The sequence below is a fragment of the Beta vulgaris genome, chromosome 4 (genome assembly GCF_026745355.1).
Source record: "Beta vulgaris subsp. vulgaris cultivar EL10 chromosome 4, EL10.2, whole genome shotgun sequence".
Lineage (NCBI taxonomy): Eukaryota > Viridiplantae > Streptophyta > Magnoliopsida > Caryophyllales > Amaranthaceae > Beta > Beta vulgaris.
Window position 1 is genome coordinate 43,412,074 of NC_079205.1, and position 22,453 is coordinate 43,434,526.

Below are 22,453 nucleotides of genomic sequence, written 5' to 3' on the forward strand. Positions count from 1 at the left end.
GGCAATCCTCCACCACAACATTACCCATATGATGCTCAGTTCGTCATCCCCAAAGAAAAGGGTCCAATATTTGATAAGCTGATTTTTAGTGGCATATGCGTAGGTATTAAGTCCCATTTTCATGAAGTTTTTAGTGCATCTTAGATCTAATTGCATAATTTTAGAATTCTTTTGAATAATTGTGTTATTTTGAGATACTTTTGGCTCTTTTATGTGATTTTTTAGATGCTTGGGGTCGATTGTGACTAAGAGAAGTTAATATGGTTCGTAGATGGTCTAGTTGGCGGTTTTCAGATGCGAGAATATGAGTTTGAGTGCTTTGGGGTTGAAGGAATGATGGTATTGAAGAATATTCTCTTTGCGGGACCAATCAAAATTATGCTTGCCCATGCACCAGGGAGCACGCCCAAGCGAGATTCCACTTGCCCGTGCATTACTGGGAACAAAATCACCTAAATCTTTTGTCTCACGTGCACGCCTAAGAAGGATTTCGCTTGTCCGTGCACCATGACGCACACCCGTAATGATTGATACACAGGCAAGCGAGATCTTTGATTTATACTAGTTTGATTCATTCAAGTAAAGATAATTGAACCCTAGCAATGATAATGCATGGATCCCTCCATAATACCGATTTGACGTGACTAATTGTCCTTGCTTCTTCTTTGATGGAATTCTTGTGAACTTGTCCTTTAGTTCATTAGTTGTGCAGCTTTCTCTTTGTAATTTCTTTTCTTTTTAAAAAAATGAAAAAAAGAAATATAGATAGCTTGTAGACAAAGATTAACAATCATATTCACACACTCTTACTTGAAGTTTGTATCCTATAATGTTAGGTCGCATGACTTTATGGTCAAGTGGTCAAGTAGTGAGCCATAAATCTTAAATCCAATGGTAAATTGACTAAGATTATTTTGACTGGTAGGGATGCTCCTGTGGAGTTGTACCGACCATTACAAGATCGATTAATTAAACTTTGCATTGAGATATTGGCTGAGGATATCAATGGCTCGGTAAATAGACTGACATCAGTTGCAAGGAGTATTTTATCTAAAGTGTTCCCTAAGCCTCAGCAGTGTTGGCTACCAACTGGCTGTTTGGTAAGTAGAATTCAAATTCAAACCTTTTCATATCCTGCTTTACTGATTATATGAAGCTGAGGTGGCTAGTAATGTGCTAGCAGAAACTTATGGAGGCTTTACATAGTTCCCTGCCAAAAATGTCGTTGATTGCTTCAGATTTTAGTTACCTACCTGAAGTGAGGATACCTGGTGTGAGGGCTCCGCTTGTCTCAGCAAAGGTACTTCTTGCTATTGATCCATTTATGGTTTAGATTCAGGCTAATTTTAATTATCTGCTTGTACTGTGAATTACTTGGATGCATAGATCTGACAACCCTGTGAAGCTAATTCTGCTACAAGGTTATCTCGATTGCATTGCTACTGAAAGGGAAAACTGTATTCCCTTTATGTTTTAGTTCCTGATGACAATTTACGCTATTTATCTGTTACAGACTGACTGTACTTCTTTTATGCTTTGGCGAATGAAAATGCTCTAGATTCTCGACTTCTTGCTGGCATGCGATGTTGATTCGGGTGTATCTTTCAGTTATTGGGACTTGTTTCAATATGTGTACTGATCTTCAGATTTATTGTTGTTATATAGTGATCTAAAGTATTTTGCTTGTATATGATTTAGTTGTTTGAAGCATTTTCACTATAGGAAATAACTTATTTACTGCAGCCCTTAGCGTAAGAGCCAATAAGTGGCTCCGATTTTTGACCGGAGCCAATGAGAGCCCTTAAGGAATTATTGGCAAAACCGGAGCCCTTAACACATTATTGGCTCTGGACTCCGGTTTTCAGTAAAGTGACGTACTTTAGTACTTCTATCCTGAACTTATTTGTGATGCATACAAATATACATGGGTGAGTAATATTTGTGAACCATCTTGTCATTAGCTCACTTAACCATGTCAGGAAGATCTAAAATTTGTAGAGACTGCTATTACTGCTTTCCAGTATAGTTTCTTTACATACTGGCTCCCTGGAACCAGTTTGCAATTTCTCCATCTTTCTGGTAATTGGACCCCCAATGGACCCCTTCAGTCTTCACCCCCTAATCAACCCTTGTATGCTTCAAAAAAAATAGTTGTTTTTGGCATCATTGCACCTGCTACTCTCTATCTATGATAAGTCATTGCATCTACATTTGTCAAAAGGCTTAAAAATATTAAAGCTAAAATTTCAAGTTATCCGACTCAGTACTTTGCTTTGGATGCAAAGCAAGTGATAGTCTTCCTTACTGGTTTTGTTCAGGTTCATGGCCACAGCGTAGATTATGAGAGTTACCTGGATGCAAAGGTTTGCTTCTTTTTCATTTATTCTTTCTTGAAGTTTATTGTTCATTTAAGTACCATTTTTTTGGGTTTAATTTTTTAAGAGGGTAAGGTGGCTTCCGGGGGTGATAGGTTGGAAAGCCCGTACGTTGCATAACAAGATAATCTACCTGCATCTTGCTGTTTGCAAGGTGAAAGGTGCACTACTGTGCCTGATTCTCTCTGTTATAGGGGAACGGAATAATGCGTATCATCTGACAAATTCCTATGTATATGTATGAACATTGGCGCCTTGCAATAATGGCATAACAATTTTCGACTTAGATGTATTATGATGATGAACTAGTATTTCTTGTCGCTTTAAAGTTAACAGTATGAACAGTTTCATTTATGTCCAATTACTTGTAAGGTTAAAGATGCCTTTGGTGCAATGGAATAGGCAAATATACACTTTCATTTGATAAACTAAGAGAGTTTGTAATGTCCATTTTGTTGGTTTTCGAAGTTCTATAGTTTTATTTTCTTGGACGTTGGGAAGTTAATATTCATCTGATATAGAAAAATATATTTCCTTTCCCTTATATTTTCATGTGCAGGGTGATGCTGATATCTTTTCCCAACGGACTTCTGGCTTTTAGAGCGCATTGATCACTATTGCTCCGGTGGGATGCAACCATGTCAAAAGAATGCAGCCAAGGGCAGGAAGAAGAGACGAACTATTACAGTGAGTAGCTTTCTGGCTTAATATGTCTTGGAGTCTATACCATTTGGGTTGAAATTGTACAGTTAAGCAGATTGGTTGGTGATCTTTAGTTGAATCATCTTAATAACAGTAAAGTGCACTTGATCTCTAGAGTTTAAAATAGAGAGAGTGAGATTCCTGTGCTGTTATGAAGCTTAAGATATGTTTCGGGTTTTGTCGAGAATTTAATGTGTGGAGCAATAGACTGACCACTTAGCTGCACCAACTTTATTCTCTTCCATCCAAAATCTGCCTGCTGCACCAATTTACCCTCATCAGAAATGCCCATATAATTCACTTGTGTGCCCAACTTTATCTGACTCTACTCAAAATACAATTCTTGTCTCAATTGATGCCTTCATTGATTAATACCTCGAATTTTTGGTCATTAATCGCTTATTAGTGGTATGGAGGTAGATAGATATGGAGGTCTGATGTTTTAGATCTGGTGGTTGAATTTGTTGTGCTGGTGGTGTGGCAGTAAGGCAAAGGAATTTTGGTGGTGAAAAAGCTCTTAAATTTATTTTAGTACAACAATTTTTTAGAATTGAGATGAAACTATATGAAATCCCTAAGAAAGGTCGACCCAGGCCACTTTCGGAGTACCTCCCAAAAGTTGGGGCTATTTTGCATTGATTGAAAATGGCAACAATGGTCGGGAATTTGGAATGTTTATATATTTTTTCCCTTTTGAATGTTTGTCGTACTTGGAATGTCAGTTTTGTTTCCAAGGTTTAGAGCAACTCCAATGTTTGGGGTGAAGGACTTGCTAGCAATTAAAAAAAATATGGGGCAACTAGCTTAACCATTGGAGTATGTTGCTAAAAAAAAATTTTGCTTAGCAACTTGGTTGAAGTTAGCTAATTTGCCCAAGCAAAAGATGTGGGGCCATGTTGATATTGTTGTTTTTTAAATTCCTAGTTATTGTTGTTTAAATTCCTAAATATGCCATGTTGTTTTTTTCTTCAAAAAATTTTATGGCTTTGTAATTCAAGCATATTTTCAGATTTTTAATTAATTTTTAATCGATGTTTTTACAATTTCTTTTTTCCAATTTGTGTTTTTATTTACTCTTTTATAAATTTTATATGTACTAAAAATTTATCTACAATTTAGTTCTAATTAATAATAAGTGAGTATTGTGTCAAAAATAAAATACAAAAGATGAATGACAAGTGGGACCTACTCAAACTAAATGGAGTTTGGCTAAACCATTGGAGGTGTTTTGGCTTAAAGTATAATTTAGCTAGATAAATCTAGGTGGCACTTTAAGCCAAACTTTATTTTGCTTACCATTGAAGTTGCTCTTAGAAGGCTTGAATAGCATTAGTTTGTACTTTAAGAATTACCTTTTTTTAAGAATAAAAGGTACTTCAGGAATTACCTAGTGATGTCTTCATACTCAATACTCAAAATGGCCCATCAAGAGCTAGTGCCAGGTGGGAAATTGGGTTTTCAGGTGATTTTTAGCAAGCACTAGAGTAAGGGATCAAGTAGCAAACAATACTTTGAATCATAAACTATAAGGAACTATAGATACTAAATTACCTGAAATAAACATTTAAAACATTAAGAGTAGGGGGCATAAAGTTTTCCAACTAGGATAGCACACGTCTCCTTTGAGTCTGGACAAAATTCTGTTGTACTTCATTTTTCTTTTTTTATAGTTGCACCATTTTGACTTTACAATATTGATATGCCAACATTGATATATAATAGGCAATGTTAGCATACAAGATGATGTTGAATTTGTTTCGACGTATATTTTCAAAATAATTTTTTTTATAATTTTTAATAATGAACAAATCGAGATAATGATGGTCAAAGTTTTGCATTGGCAAGTTTGCAAGTCAAATGGAGCGTGTGTTTAAGAATGGAGGAAGTATTAGGTAAATGTTATAACGTGATATATGTTGTTGGATTAATGATACTAATTGTCCAAGTTATCTCTTGATGAACATGAAACTCAAATGTTGCAATTATAAAACAAAGAACTGCTAATCTTTACTCGTGAAAGCACCAACTCGTCTTCTAATTCTCAAATGAATATGAGGGGATTATTGGAGAAAGAGGATGGCACTAACTGAATCGTAGACTTCAATTTTTTAGAATTTTGTTGTGAAAACAGTAATCTTGGGTTATTAAGCTGCATTCAATATTTTGCGATGGATCAAATCTATTGGACTCAGGTTTTACGAGTTCCTTTTCCTCGTCCCTTCTCCTAGCTTGAACTTGCAGCTCAACCTGTTATGGGTTGATCTATGATCCGTCATCTTGTGCCTCATGGCTTGGCTTTTTATGAAATTGACTATAGCTTGCTGATTCTGCAGCGATATAAACTTTGGACAGTAAGCTTAGCATACTACTACTCTGAGCTAGTAATTCTCTGTTTTCTTTAGAGGGTAACATATATGTTTTTCTCTTTCATTCGTATATGATTCATTCTGATAGACTCTTCCCTATTTGATATTCTGTGTTCTCGAGTTAAAGTAAGCGTTTGTAATCTTCGAATTTTTGTTTGCAGCTTGATACATCTGCTTTCATGGAAGAATTCTTCGCTCTGAAATAAATGAAACTGTTCTCTCAAAAAACTCTCATATAAAAGAAAGAAGCGTTTCATTTATTCCATAACGGAGGAAGTATCTAAACGAATGGTTGAAAGATAATTAAAGAAATAATGAAGGAAAGAAGTAGTTGGCAAGTTGCTTTTTTAGAAGCAGGAGATTCAAAGGGTTACTTTCTTATATGATGTTAGTAGGAAATATTATTGTCGTAAGTTATGTTTTCTTTTAAAATAGACAAATAAACAAGTGTTATGTTACTAGACAACTTATCTTGAAAGACCAGATGCACATTTCTTGTAAGATGAGTGGAAATTGATTCAGACTTAAATGTCAGAACTTTTACCGAATCACAACGATTAACTCTAATAAATGGCTGCATAGACCACAAGGATTAGTGGGAGTTAAACTGGAGATTAATACTGCCAAATAAACAGAAGATAAGACAAGGTTAATAGTTAATACCGCCGAGAAGGTAAGAGGAGATAGGACCCTCTGATTTCTGACAAGTCAACGTCCCCTCTTTGGCCAGAAATGTTGTACGAGATCCGTTGACCTTCCAAGGTCTATCTTATACCAGTGATATGCCTGGAGTTTTTGCTCCAATTTTGACATTAATATGCATCCCTACATCAATTGTCTTTTGCAATCTTCTGTTTTTCTGTCTCTCTCTCTTCTGTGGCCATTTCATGTTTGTCTTGTACGAATAATTATTAATTCAAATATTGTGTTTATTAACTAGGATATGAAATTATTTTGCTCCAATTTTGAGTCACACATTGGACATTGCATCGTTTGGAGCTGAAACCTAGAGAGTTCATGTGCATTGTTGATAAGTTGTAAGCGTAACAACTTGGAAATTAAACTTATTACTTGTACTTCCTCCGTTTCTTTTTACTTGCAACGGTTTGACTTTTACACTATTCACCAACTCTACCTATTTTATGTTTGGTGATTTATAGTTAAGGAAAAACATATTCATGTGGGATCTTGTTAGATTCATCTGAATGTATATTTTCCGAATATATACTTTTAATAATTTTTATCTGTTGGTAATTAAACTTAATGACGGTTGAAATTATGCATTGGCAATTGTGAAAGTCAAATTGTTGCAAGTAAATAGAAACAGATAAAGTATTAAAATTCAGAAATATTCGAACACTACTGCAACACTTCATGTAGCATAATATACTAATATGGAATAGTACTATTCTTGACACCACAATCCCATCATGCAACTTCAAGCTAGTAATACTCCTATGTGTACAATCAATTAACCGTATCTTCACAGGTCGTACTCGTACCTAATCAGCTGAGTTGTATACATGTTTGCATTTATCAAGAAATAATTAACTAAAAGTTCGATATTGAATAGAAGGCATCATAACAACAGCAGTATTAATTGATATTCGTGTTGGAATGAATAAACGTAAAGATTTGCTGCACTGAGCTAGCAATATCATCAGCAGTGAACCTTGCTTCATTAGCAACCTACAATAGAAATCAAATATTAATTGATCTGCGATTTTGAGTAACAAAAACATGAAAGCAGAAACGTATGTTTGTAATAAATCAGATTAATGCAAGGAAAGAGTACCTTGACATTGAAAGAATAAAGAACAGTTTGCTCAATGGTAGTGATGTTCGTGTGGAGAATAGTGAAGTGAAGATCTTCAAGGGCAGCAATGGCCTTGATGAGCTGTCCTGGTCGTCTGCGAGAGAGGATCTTTATTAAAGCATCAAAACCTAACACCTTCACTTCCACGTCTGCAATGCAAGACTTGCTCTCAGCTGTCTCTTCCGGAAGCAAAGAGCTGTCAGGGTCTAGCTGATGATCCACAAGTCGTCTAAGTTGATCATCATCCTGACCCTGATGATTTGGTGGTGTAAAAGCCAGTGCTAATGGTGGTTGTACTTGTGGCATTTGCTGAACTAGCCCTACTCCTAGGACAGTCGTCGATGAGGAGGAGTTAGAGTTGGAGTCACCCATTGCAATTGGCCGTCCTTGATCTCCATACAGTCTCCTCCTCTTCTGGGACTCTAGACATTGTAGCAGTTGCTCCAGTTCTCTCACAAACTCTATTGCTCCTCCTATTATTGATGCTTGATCTCCCTACATATATTCAATTAGAAGAAAATTAATAAGCTTGTATATATCTATTTATTATACTCCTAGCTATATGATTAGTTGTTACGTACCCTTTGGACGTAGGAGCTGAGCATGAGAGACCTTAAAACGCGTAGATGCTCGTTCATTTGCTTCCTTCGGTTCCTTTCAACAGCAATATGAGTCATCCTTTGGCTTTCCACTTCCTCATTCGTCTTGATGGTTCGAGGCCTTTTCCTCTTGCTGCTGCTGCTGCTGCTCTTGTTATGTCCCATTGCTGCTGCTGCTGCTACTGCACCTTCTCCGCCTGCTTCCATTCCTTCCAGTTCCACGTTGGCTCCGCTTTTCTCACCAGTGCTCAAGTCCATAAGATCATTCACATCACGAGTATTACCCAGAAACTCCAGCTGCACCGGATTAGTGTAGTTACTAAGGCTGTTATTGGACGTTCCTGCTGTTAACAAAACACCGGCAGCAGAAGCATCTTCTTGTTGATGGTCGTAGCTATATTCTCTAAGGTCCTCTAGAGGATCACCAAAGCCTCCCTCTCTGTCAGTAATACTATGATTTCTATCATCATGAATACTACGAGTATTGCCAGAGTTCCCAAGCACAGGAAATTTGAGAAAATAAACAGGGTCGATCCCATTCCCGGGGATCATGGTGTTGGTTTTGGTGCTCTCATCATCCTGCTGATGTTGTTGGAAACGGTTAAGTCCCAACTTTGGCCCAAAATCTGCAAACTGCATAACATCTGCGAAGCTGAGGCCGGTCCTATCTGCATAACCTCTTCCACTAACACAGTTTATGGGCTGTTCATGATGATGATGATGATGATGATAAGCTGTTCTTGATGGGATGGCATTGTTGATCGGGTCGTGTAGCATGTAATCCACCATAACTGATCCTGATCCTGATCCTGATCCGCTCCCATGAATTATGTGGTTGTCACCTTGACCTTGAACTTCAGCTTCAGCTTCAGGTTGATGATAAGACAGCAATGGACCAGGTCCACCTTGATGATGATGATGATATGTGGGATTAGGAGCAACAGAAGAGTTGTCCACATCGTTGGCGATGCCAAATCTCCCTCCTGCTTCATATTCGGAGGCCCCCTGTACAAATAGTGGAGTTATAGCGTACCCAGTAATTGTAAACAACATCATGATGATGATGGTGATAGAGTGAGTAGCTTGAGTACAAGAAAATTACAAACATGCAAATTTTGTTTTTGACAAATAATCCTACCGTGTAGTTTTCTTCTTTCTGCATCTGACTTCTATTAATATATACTCCACTCCTAGCTGGCTAGCTACTAGTGTCAGTAATACGGTTTTGCTTTGGGTTTGAACTGCGTTCGATATTCATATACAGACAATTGTAAATATATATATGAATATTATTATTTCATGGAAATGCAACTTCTATCTAGTGTATTTGTAGGCCAGGTGTGATCTCTGCTTTCTGTTGGCTTAATCTAGGTTTTGTCCACTCCTAAAAATGTATATATACATATACCTCTTGGATAACGTTAGCAATCTATATACACTCTAGGAGATCTGGCTAGTTACCATTTACGTACCAATGCAATAAGATAATAGATCTATTACAGAGATGGAAATATGAGATGAAACAGTGCGAAAATTATTTCGTTTTTTATATGAACAAAAAGGAAATTGAGTATATAAATACAATATACTCTATTGTTTTGTATGACTTGTATATATATATATATGTATATATAGTCAAATGCGTGCAAACTTGAAGAAATTAATGTAATTTGCTGGGATATTAAGAACTTATTAGGAGATCAGATAATGGTAATGAAGAGATCAGATAATGGTAATGAAGATAATGAGATGGGGAAGGGGAAGGACTAAGGAGCCTTTGCAGAATTGCAGAACAAATACTTGTATTGTTTTTACACCACAACTCCACAAGGCTCAAGACACTGACAGCAAAAGTCGTGAGTCCACCACCCAAATAATACTACCAAACATATATAGAATCACATGCAACGCAAACATTAATTGCTTGTATATTCGATAATCGATATAATACAATTAAAGTTAGAAAGGACGCTAAGTAATCAATTTCATGGGCTGGTTGAGAGGCAGCCCAGATCAACAGGCCTTTCCCGTTGTTTACCTATTCAAACAATAAATAAAAAAAATTCAAAGTGATTCAACTAGCGCTTAGCATTAGTCGAGTATCCGGACCAATCATAATTGGTACGGGTATTCGATAACTAACTAGTATTTGGATTTGACAAATTTATTAAGGGTCGGAAACAAGGGTGATTTCTTCAAATATGAAGTAAAATTTTCAAAATAATATATTTTCGGGCCTTTATAATTTTGGGGGCCCTGTGCTGTTGGGCTCCTTGCACACCCTCATCTACCCCTTTGTCGATAACTAACTAATATTTGGATTTGGGTGTTGCTCCGAGTTGATACTGTTTTTCGAACTTGATATATATATTTTTTTCATTCCCATTAAAATATATTAAGGAAAAATCAACATTTAAAAGGCACAAATACAATAATGTGGACACTTAAAGCATGATTAAAAGTTGCTTAAGATGATTATCTCATGTACAATAGCAAGAGGTCACGAGTTCAAATTTTATTGCAAGCTAATTTTATAATATCCAAATTTGAAAATTTAGACTCTATTAATTTAGTTGTTATAATATTATTAAATACTAAATAGCAATGTTACCATATGATTTCCACTACATTACTAGGACGATCATTATTACTCAAATTATAAAGTGACCCCTTATTCAAAGAGGAAATTTTTTTTGTCTCAGTTATTTAACTCGTGGAATTTTTATATATTTAAATGCAAGTCTTCAAATTCGTTCAATTTGATGATTACCCAATATTAATTTAAAAGGCCTCAATATTCAATCTGATAACTTATATTTGAGACCGGATACTTGATCCGATAAGTTTTATTGTCTTGGTATTCAATTATTCGAAACTGTTCTTTGGATTTTCGGATAATGTTGTTCGGCCCTAGATTCAACACATCAAGTGAGTCTGAGAATTCAAACTCGATCTAAAGACTATCCAGAAAAAAAATGAGATGATGAGGCTTTGCTTTTTCATGATTTTAATTAATGAGGATCACATTCACAATCACAGCCCAACAGGCAGCAACGCTCTTCCTTTTACCTTAACCACCTCTTTCATGCATGCTTGCTTTTTCATGATCCTAATTAAACGCTTTGCCTTTCTTTCTCTCTTAGTTGACCACTTACACCCTAGCTCTTCCTTTTACATTCATCAACCTTTTTCCTTTTTTATAGAAAGTAAACAATATTTCAAATTTATCATACATATATATAATCCAACTTGTTATTATACCAAAATTTGAATTCTCCTCCTGCGCCTTAGCTTATTCAACCTATATCATGATATGCGTGAAACTACTATGGCCAACGCGTACATACCTATATGGGCGTACGTGGTTGTTGATTTATTGTGGATTTGTGGTCAAAATGAACATGATGTTTAAAATTTACAAGGAGAGAACTAGCAGGATTATTAAGACTGAATTAAAATGGGCAATCTGTTTACATATTTGAGAACGCTTTTTCATTATAAGCTTAAAAAAAAACGTTCCATTTTACATTATTGATTATACACAAATTTAATTGATATTTTATGTGTTCATAAATTGGAATATTTAGATCATTTTGTTCAAGAGGTACATACGTGTTTAGGGTTTTGTTTAGGAAGTAATAATACATGGGAGATATTTAAATTAGTTCTTCTTTAGCTTATTCGAATACAGAATCACGCTCAGGAACTGGAATTGTATGATTTGTTGTGTGGAAATATATAGTTCATGATCGTGTTATGAGTTTACATGTTTTCTGATTTTGGATTATTACTTTGTACAATATAGGCATGAATTATAAGTAGTCTTGGCATGATTTTATGAATTTTTGATACGGAGCTTATGTTTAGAGGTTATGTTTAAGAAGGAAGCATGAGCTTATGTTTAGAGGTTATGTTTAAGAAGGAAGCATGGTTTAATTTGTTCCTTTAAGCATGTTCTATGGCTAGATGTCACTTTGTTCAGTAATTAAAGATTAAGTAAGGTTGTTCTTACTTGACCACTTAAAGTAAGATAATAAAAGAAATATTGTGCCTAGGCCTATGTGATAATGGTTTACTGTTGTCTAAATTACTAATGACTTAAAGTGAAGAGGAATGCCATCTAAACTCATAACCTCAATATATGAGGAGCGAGAGTGCCTAAATGGTCACGAAATGGTCGTAAGTGTCGTTTCCATGGCCGTTCAAAGCCGTGGGAGTCCTTGATATATATAACCTCCCATGTCCCGCAAGGCATCCCACGACCTTTGGTGCACGGGTCCTGAGGACGTCCAAAAGTGTGACTTATAAACATCCATTTCGGCCGTTTTTGGGGTCCTTCGGGCCCGGTCATATTTTTCGCCCAAAACTTCATAGGAGTTTAGGCATGACTTACAACGTACTCAGGGTGCTTCGCACCTTCTTCATTTCAGCATAATGCCAACTAATAACTCATTTATGATTTTTCGTTGCAACCACAGAATGGCCCAAAATGGTCGTAAATGTCGTTCCTATGTATGTTCAAAGTCGTGGGAGTCCTTAATATACCGTCCCATATCCGCACAAGGAATCCTACGGCCATCGATGTACGGCCTTGGAGACGTCCAAAAGTGTGACTTATAACCTTCAATTTCGGTCGTTTTTTAGCTCATTTGCGTCCGGTCATTTTTTCGCTGAAAACTTCCTAGGAGGTCATGCACGACTTATAACTTACTCCAGGTGCTATGCATCCTTTTAAGTTCACCAGAATGCCACCAAAGGACCCATTTATGATTTTCCGGAACACCCATTAAATCGCCACGAATTGGTCGTAAATGTCATTCTTATGTCCGTTGAAAGTCGTGGGAGTCCTTAGTATACCGTCTCATGTCCCCATAAGGCGTCCTACAAGCTTCGAAGCATGGGCCCTGGAGACGTCCAAAAGCGTAACTTATATCCTTCAATTTCGGTCGATTTTGGGCTCATTTTGGTCTGGTTTTTCGCTGAAAACTTCCTAGGAGTTCATGCATGACTTATAACGTACTCCATGTGCTTTGCGTCCTTTGCATTTCAGCAGGATGCCACCAAATGACCCATTTATGATTTTCCGGAACACCCATTAAATGGCTCCGAATTGGTTGTAAATGTCGTTCCTATGTCCGTTCAAAATCGTCGAAGTCCTTAATATACCGTCCCATGTCCCCAGGAGACATCTAAAAGTGTGACTTATAACCTTCAATTTCGGCCTTTTCAGGCTCATTTGCGTCCGGTCATTTTTTTTGCTGAAAACTTCCTAGGAGATCATGCATGACTTATAACTTACTCTTGGTGCTTCGCATCCTTTGAATTTCACCAGAATGCCACCAAATGACCCATTTATGATTTTCCGAAACACCCATTAAATGTCCCGAATTTAATGTAAATGTCCTTCCTATGTCCGTTCAAAGTCGTCGAAGTCCTTTATATACTGTACAATGTCCCCACAAGTAATCCTACAAGCTTCGAAACACGGTCCCCAAAGACGTCCAAAAGCCTTCAATTTCGGCCGTTTTTGGGTTCATTTGGGTCCGGACATATTTTTCGCTGAAAACTTCCTAGGAGTTCATGTACGACTTATAAAATACTCTGGGTGCTTTGCATCCTTAGCATTTCACCAGAATGCCACCAAATGACCCATTTGTGATTTTCTGGATCACCCATTGAATCGCCGCGAATTGGTCGTAAATGTTGTTCCCATGTCCGTAAAAAGCCTTGGGAGTCCTTAATATACCGTCGCATGTCCCCACAAGGCAACCTACAAGCTTCGAAATACGGGCTCTGGAGACGTCCAAAAGCGTGACTTATAGGCTTCAATTTCGGCCGTTTTTGGGCTCATTTGGGGCCGGTCATATTTATCTCTGAAAACTTCCTAGGAGTTCATGCACGACTTATAACGTAGTCCGGGTGCTTTGCATTTCACCGAATGCCACCAAATGTCCCATTTATGATTTTTGGTAACACCCATTAAATCGCCACAAATTGGTCCTAAATGTCATTTCAATGTCCGTTTAAAGCCGTGGGAGTCCTTAATATACAGTCCCATGTCCCCACAAGGCAGCCTACGATCTCCGATGTACGGACACCGGAGACGTCCAAAAGCGTGACTTATAGCCTTCAATTTCGGCCTTTTTCGGCTCATTCGGGTCCGATCATATTTTTCGTTGGAAACTTCCTAAGAGGTCATGCAAGACTTATAACGTACTACGGGTGCTTTGCATCATTAGCATTTCACCAGAATGTCACCAAATGACCCTTTTATGATTTTCCGGATCACCCATTAAATGGCCCCGAATTGGTTGTAAATGTCGTTCGTATGTCCGTTCAAACTCGTCGAAGTCCGCAGTATACCGTCCCATGTCCCCACAGGCATCCTAAAAGATTCGAAACACGGGCCTAGGAAACGTCCAAAAGCGTGACTTATAGCCTTAAATTTCGGCCGTTTTTGGGCACATTTGGGTCCGGTCATATTTTTTCGCTGAAAACTTCCTAGGAGTTCATGCACGACTTCTAACATACTCAGGGCGCTTTGCATCCTTTGCATCCTTTGCATTTCACCAGAATGCCACCAAATGACCTATTTATAATTTATCGGATCACCTATTAAATCGCCACGAATTGGTCGTAAAGTCGTTCCTATGTCCGTTCAAAGCCTTGGGAGTCCTTAATATACCGTCCCATGTCCCCACAAGGCATCCAACGACCCTCGATGCACGGCCCCCGGAGACGTCCAAAAGCGTGACTTATAACCTTCGATTTTGGTCGTTTTCGGGCTCATTTACGTCCCGTCATTTTTTTTCTCTAAAAACTTGCTAGGAGCTCATGCATGACTTATAACTTACTTCGGCTGCTTTGCCTCCTTTGAATTTCACCAGAATGCCACCAAATGACCCATTTATGATTTTCCGGAACACCCATCAAATGGCCCCGAATCGGTTGTAAATGTCGTTCCTATATCCGTTCAAAGCCGTCGAAGTCCGTAATATACCGTCCCATGTCCCCACAAGACATCCTACAAGCTTCGAAACATGGGCCCCGGAGACGTCCAAACGCGTGACTTGTAGTCTTCACTTTCAGCCGTTTTTGGGCTCATTTCGGTCCGGTCATATTTTTCACTGAAAACTTCCTAGGAGTTCATGCACGAATTCTAACATACTCCGGGTGCTTTGCATCCTTTGCATTTCACCAGAATGCCACCAAATGACCCATTTATGATTTTTCGGATCACCCATTAAATCGCCACGAATTGGTCGTAAATGTCGTTCCTATGCCCGTTCAAATAAGTGGGAGTCCTTAATATATTGTCCCCTGTCCCTACAAGGCATCCTACAAGCTTCGCTGCACGGGACCCTGAGACGTCCAAAAGCGTGACTTATAGCCTTCAATTTCGGTCGTTTTTGGGCCGGTCATATTAATCGCTGAAAACTTCCTAGGAGGTCATACACGACTTATAACTTACTCCAGGTGCTTTGCATCCTTGACGGAAATATGCGAGCTTTGGATGGTCTTCAAGGTCCTGTTTATGTAGGAACCGGCTGCATGTTTTGACGATATGCACTTTATGGTTTTGACCCCCCAAGGGCAAATGAGTATACAAGAATGTTTGGGCAATATAAGCAACCAACAACAAGAACGATCCAAGAACACTCTGATCAAGAAGAGGATATGTCTGATACACAAAATTTGGCATCACATCCTGATTTAGAACTTCCTAAAAAGTTTGGAACTCATCTGTATTTACTGACTCCATATTTGTGGCCGAGTTCCAAGGACGACCCTTAGTGGATCATATATCTGTGAAAAATGGTCGCCCTCCAGGTGCTTTAATACATCATCGTCCTCCACTTGATGCACCCACAGTTGCAGAAGCAGTTGCTGTTATTTCTTGCTGGTAATTCTTTTTTTTTTTGTCGGTTGAATTCTTTTCTATACCTTTTGCCTATGTTAGTATGTTGTAAATATGTCATGAATATACATGTATGTAGGTATGAAGATAATACAGAATGGGGAGCAAGGATTGGTTGGATATATGGATCAGTGACGGAAGATGTGGTGACCGGATATAGGATGCATAATCGTGGGTGGCGTTCTGTTTATTGCATAACAAAAGCGTGATGCTTTTCGAGGAACAGCACCCATCAACCTCACAGATTGCTTACACCAAGTCTTACGTTGGGCCACTGGTTCAGTAGAAATTTTCTTCTCACGAAACAATCCTATGATAGCAACTAGACGCCTTAAATTTCTACAACGTATGACATATCTCAATGTGGGAATCTACCCTTTCACTTCCGTGTTTCTAGTTGTTTATTGCTTTTTACCTGCTTTGTCCCTTTTCTCAGGCAAATTCATCGTACAAGGCTTGAGTGTTCCTTTTCTTAGCTACCTTCTTACTATAACAGTTTGTCTTATGCTTCTTTCTCTTCTTGAGGTCAAATGGTCTGGGATTGGCCTTGAGGAGTGGTGGCGTAACGAGCAATTTTGGGTCATTGGAGGTACTAGTGCCCACTTTGCTGCTGTCTTACAAGGCCTCCTCAAAGTTATTGCAGGGGTTGAAATCTCATTCACCTTAACTTCTAAGTCCAATTCTGAAGATGAGGATGATGTTTATGCGGATCTTTATGTTGTCAAATGGACTAGTCTTTTTTGTATGCCCCTCACCATTATTGTCATTAACTTGGTTGCACTTGTCATCGGCTTCTCTAAAACAGTGTATAGTGTCATCCCAGAATGGAATAAATTTTTGGGTGGTTGCTTTTTTAGCCTTTGGGTGTTGGCTCACATGTACCCATTTGCAAAGGGCCTCATGGGTAGGAAAGGAAGGGTGCCTACTATAGTATGGGTTTGGTCTGGATTAGTTTCTATTACTGTATCTTTACTTTGGATTACTATCAGCCCTCCACAAGGTAATGTTAGTGTATCTAGCGGTGGTGTCCAAGTTTGAAGTCAAATATATATCATTGTGTTAATTCGTTACAATCAAATATTATTTTTTTAGCTGTAAAATAACTAATTTTATTATGCGTAATTTATGAAGTCGATGTTAGTTATTTAATTTCTAATAATAGTTTTTTTACAAAAACAAAACTTGTAATGATATTCTAATATTTATAGATCTTTTATTTAAATTTTAAAATATGACATATTAGTTCCATCATTTATTAACTTTCATGTTAAATAACGAGTTCTTAATTGCGATGAAGGGATCCGATCCCATATGCAAGTATGCAACCGCTATGGATGTACAAATTTTGGAGGTCATTAACCAACTGATTTTTCATGGGAAAGATATTCCAATTATCATCATCTGACCAAACTAAAGTGAGAAATTACTTCGATATACCATGACAACCACTAGCAGAATAGGTTTACTTCATAGTTCTACCAATGCTCTATAGATCACTTGTATAAAAAGGCTCCTTGTATGTTTCAAAAACGCTAAGATTGACTTTGTAGCACACAATAGCGTATCTCTTTCCTTTTTCTTTTCCCTCTGTAATTCTCACCCCCTCATTGAAGTTGAGATGCAAAAGGCTCCAAGCTTTAAATGTAGATGCAGGTCACATTGACCAAACCATAGTAATATGTCTTCTCTATTAGTTACTTTACTTTAAATTTCTAGCATTTATTGTTAGATTCACAACTCAAGTGAGCAATCCTTGGGTCCTATAGCAAGAGCATTCATGGTTATAGTAGTTATAAGGAGAGTGAGGGATAGCTCACTTGGTTAGAGCTTTCCTCCCTATTCCAAGAAATCATGGGATCATCGATTCGGCTCTCTAGTAAAAAAAAAAAAAAAAAGTAGTCATAAGGAATAATGTATGTGCGTCATTAGAATCACTTTTCTCATTATACTGTTCTCTCTTTGTTGATTTGTTGTCGCAATTACCTTTGGCTTTTAGCTGCTGATGTGAATCAAGACAAGTGTCCTAAAAGTCCTCATGCTTATGAAGGTGATAAAGTGTTTAGGATGTTTCTGAATTCACTGGTGAAGGAGATGCTGGAGATTACCTTGAATGGGTTCGTAGCTTAAGAAGAAATTTTTCCCTACGCAGTTCAATTCATACTGGACAACTACCTGATGTTAAATCTTCTTGAACAAGATAAACTTAGTGATACTGAATACACTAAGGAGTTTGAGAGGCCTTTCTTTCTTCGGTGATCTCTGAGAAACTGAAGAGATGACTTCCTTTAATTCTTCGATGATGTTATTAAAATGGCACTTTATGCAGAGACACAAGAAATAAAGTTGTAAAGGAAGAAGCCTAAATCTTCTTATTACAAAGAATCTTCATACTACAAAGAGCAAAAATCGCAATATAATGCTCCTGGCTCTAGTAGTAATTTCACAAACATTCATACTTCTAGCTCTACAGCTTTTCAGCAAAGATGTCTTAGTAAAGCAAACTTCTAATCCTCCTGACCAACTTGCAATGAAGAAAACACATCGTTTCAAGTGCCAAGATGTAGGCATATTTTTAGCCTACGCGTTATGAGCACGGATGTGACTATCACATTGAAGGTTTTTATTTTGGAAATTAATATTTAAAAAAAGTATCGAGCAAGTCTTTAAAGAACGAATCATACACCTTATTGAATATATTTGGAAACCATAGGGACAATTAATAGGGACATTTAGCCAAAGTAGATAATTCACAACTTTGCATTTGGTCAATGAACTAGAAATTGAGCTCGAGAGTAAAGATACATATGATTATGAATCATATTTGCTCGTCACTGGCCCCTACTAGATATGATTCATATGCAAATAAATAACCACAAAAATATTTTTATGCACATTAATAATTAATCGACGGAAACTAGTTGAAGTAAAAATTGCACGGCGCTTTGCATACAAAAATTCAGTCATAAGCTTATATATTGCTGTCAACTTGTCATACTGTTTTGAGGGTTCAATAAACAAGGTCAAAGCACCAATGTTTTACTTTGAGCTTACTGGTTTGAAATTTTCTAAGGTAATATACCCATTCTACGAAAGCAACTTTTCCATAAGACATGCGTTTGGTCTCCGTCATAGCAAGAATTCACGCATACGCACAGGCCTCTTCACTGCATTAGTAAAACCCTGTAAAGATGGAACATCAAACATGACCAAATGTTAGGATTCAGTACCATGTTCCCTCGGAGTGAACTCTAAGAGTAAATACGTACTGTAAGGACCGGACAAAGCCAATAATTATATAATTCCAAGTTCTGAATGGTCATTAATTATTGTTCTTGGTCCAAGAGGATCGTAATTTGACCATAGGGTATAAAATTGAATGTTTCGACTCATTGATTCCAGAAATTACAAGGCAACTAATCTACTCACATTGAACAAGTCTGTAAAAGATCGTGCATTGAGAAGAGAGTTTAATAGCTCAACCATAACCATTAGATATAAGACCATATGTTTATATGCCCGATGATCAGCACCTGTAAGAGCTTGAAGAAGCAATGCAAATTACCAAGGTAAACAAAGACTCGTATTAAGGATCAGATGATCCGCTACAGCCTACAGGAGATGGCAGCACTACAGGGAGACAAACTATAGACTGATATTAAGGTAAACAAAGATATGATTTTGGTCAGGCAGTCAGGCTCAAGCATTAGTCATAACAGTTACTAACCTTATATTTGACCAGTTTAAGGTTTGGATTTGATCAATGAGAAAAACTTGCAAGAACCATCCCTTTCTCTGAAGAGAAAAGGGTTGAGTAAATTTTAGACTGTCAAAAATGATACTTTGCCAAGGAGGATGCAGGGAGTAACAGCGTGGGTTCTGTAGGACCACAGACACAGTTAACCTTAAATGAAACTCCACAAGACCACACTCATCAGTAAACATGTTAGTTAATTCTTACATTTCTATAGGGACAAAAGACTGAAAGGCAATACAAATCGATTGATACTCTTTAGGGTTCAAATTCTTGTCATGGAAAGAAAATTTGCTAAAATTACCACTAATATAGAGCTGGGCATGGGCCTTCTAGAACGGCAGGACCAGGTGGTAATTGATTGGTGGGGAGGGGGTTGTAGAGTTGTGGCGCAACCAAGACACTAACACTCAAACATTAACTTGTTTTTCAGATATCTTGCCTTATGCATGAAAAAACCAAATGACCAACGCACAGCAATTTCAAAGTAGTGAACTCAAACCCTAAAGGTAGTTTGTCATGTAATCTACTTTGAGGAGCACCTTCATGTTTCCTTATTGTAAAACAAACAGACCAACTGAATTGGTTTCTGGGTATTTTTGCCTCACTATAACAACCAAATGACGAACTGCACAGCAATGATCAAACGGTCCACTCAAACCCTGGAGGTAAAATGTCATCTATTGGTACGTTGGTAGGGAAAACAACCATCACATTTCACTATAATCATGGAATACTTTCATGTAATCCTCTTTAATCAATATGTAATCCATTTTTGGCTAAATTGTAACCATTTTCTATTGTGAGACCAATCTTCAAAAGGGCTACATTTTCAGGAAAAAAGATTATCAAGTAATATGTCAAAAAAGGATCATATTTTCACTAAACTGGATTATATATATATATGTGTGAAAAACTAATCCACTTTTAAGATATTATATATATTCCTTTTTCCTGAAAATATAATCGTTTTGGAAGATTGGGCTCGTAAGGAAAAAAAGAAGTTATAATTTAGCCAAAATAGATTACATACTCGTTAAAAAGGATTATAACAAAGTATTCTCATGTTGTCATATAAGGTTTTCTCATGAGAACCCAATTTTCTCTCACTAATACATAAGGTTTTCTCATGAGAACCCAAGAAGTTTTATACTTTTTTTCTAATATTTTTTTTTTTTGGAGTTACATCACTTTTTCATTAGAGTCACATCACTTATTCGTAAGAGTTATAGCGCGTAATATTCATTCTCATTTATATATATATATATATATATATATATATATAGAAGTGAGTTCATATGAGAATGCATACTTATATGAGAAATGAGAATGAATTTTACACGCTATAACTCTTATGAATTATTGATGTAACTCTAATGAAAAAGTGATGTAACTCCAAAAACAAAATATTTGAAAAAATAAAATTAAAAAAAAATATTTTTTTTTTTGAATTCGACATTTTTTAGAGGAATATAACTCTAATGAATAAGTGTTGTAACTCTAAACCAATCATGTGGTTGAGATTCATTCTCATTTCTCATGTAAGAAGCATTCTCATGTGATATATATATATATATATATATATATATATATATATATATATATATATATATATATATATATATATATATATATATATATATATATATATATATATATATAGAGAGAGAGAGAGAGAGAGAGAGAGAGAGAAGTTCAGGTGAGAAGCGTTAGATGAGTGAGATCCAACGGCCTAGAATGAAAAAATGAGTTCTTCCTTCTTGGCAGTTAGCTCTCCAGGTAGGTCACCGAGGACGAGGGGTTTAAAACGTGTCATTAATGGCATAGTTTGTAGATTATTACAACTCTCAGAATCCAGTGTAAACAGAGAAATTGCCTACATGAAATCCCAAGTGAATCTGGGATATCAATCTGTCTCCCATCTCCCCGTGTCAGTCCCTGTCTCCTTTCTCCCTTTGTGAGTCTCTCTCTAGCACTCCGCCACTGTCAGTCTCTCTCTCTCTCTCTCTCCTCTCTGCCGGCCATAAGTTTGTATTAGCTAACACATACCGTCATAAGGAACAAGACAAGTAAACAAAGAAAACTGAGAATATGGAAGTGAGGGAACTAAGACGAAAGACAACATAAGAAACAAGAAAATGAGGGCAGTGTACGTGGAAACTAAACTATGAGGATAACAATAAAATTTGAGAAAGACTTTGAAAGGAGGTGTAAAAGGAGTCAAGAGAGAAAAATGTGAAGAAAAACAAGTGCAAGAAAAAGAACAATTAAAATATGCTTAATGGAGAAAGTTTCGAGAACATAAGAAGTCGACTAAAAGGAACTAAAAGGGAGCCTGCTGGGCTGTTGGAAGGGCCAGAAGGAACATTCCCACCTTTGAACCCAGGATTAAACCAACCCAACCAGCCCAATGACCCACCTTGCAACCCAATTGACACACCACTCACTGACCAAGATAAAAACACAAGCAAAAGCCCAACTGAAAAGCCCACTTATCCAAATGAAAACCCACCTGCACCAAATATCAGAAACACAAAAAGTGACCCAAATGAAAACTCACCTGCACAAAAAATACGAAACAAAAAAAGTCCTGCCAAGAAGTTAATACCAGTGAGGTCAAGTTCTAGAATTAAAGATTCCATAGCAGAAGTACAGTTTCTGTACCACAAATCTAAATCAGATCTGCCTCCCCCTGATATACCTATTATTGAGCCAACTCCTTGTAGTTCCACATTAAATGAAACACAGTCAACCCAAGAAGCTCCACAAACACAGTCACAAACTTTATCCCAAACAACTCCACAAACACAGTAACAAGATCAACCACCAATACCACCTTCAGATACACCTATATCTGGGAAAAAACCAGTTACTGAGCCTGAAGAAGCTTTCATTTATGACCAAGAAACGTTTCCACATGAATACT

The 22,453-nt window shown here is 37.2% G+C and overlaps 1 protein-coding gene, 1 non-coding gene and 1 pseudogene across 2 annotated transcripts in view; 2 read left to right on the forward strand and 1 right to left on the reverse strand.

The window, feature by feature from the left end:
* The window catches only part of LOC104907687 (uncharacterized), a 60,382-nt gene extending 53,805 nt beyond the window's left edge, over positions 1-6,577 (forward strand). The window contains exons 3-7 of the transcript XR_008968939.1: positions 926-1,100; positions 1,184-1,300; positions 2,319-2,363; positions 2,935-3,062; positions 5,605-6,577. This is a non-coding gene — a transcript (uncharacterized LOC104907687). The remainder of the gene's footprint in view (positions 1-925; positions 1,101-1,183; positions 1,301-2,318; positions 2,364-2,934; positions 3,063-5,604) is intronic.
* Positions 6,578-6,820: 243 nt separating this feature from the next.
* Positions 6,821-9,743, reverse strand: LOC104907679 (transcription factor FAMA). Its single transcript, XM_057394313.1, is given in 6 exon segments — positions 6,821-7,132; positions 7,239-7,455; positions 7,511-7,547; positions 7,550-7,754; positions 7,841-8,863; positions 8,997-9,743. Coding segments are annotated over 6 exon segments (1,599 nt in total). The 5' UTR covers positions 9,021-9,743; the 3' UTR covers positions 6,821-7,039.
* Positions 9,744-12,337: 2,594 nt separating this feature from the next.
* Positions 12,338-16,814, forward strand: LOC104907688 (cellulose synthase-like protein D1; annotated as a pseudogene).
* The last annotated feature ends 5,639 nt before the right edge of the window (positions 16,815-22,453 follow it).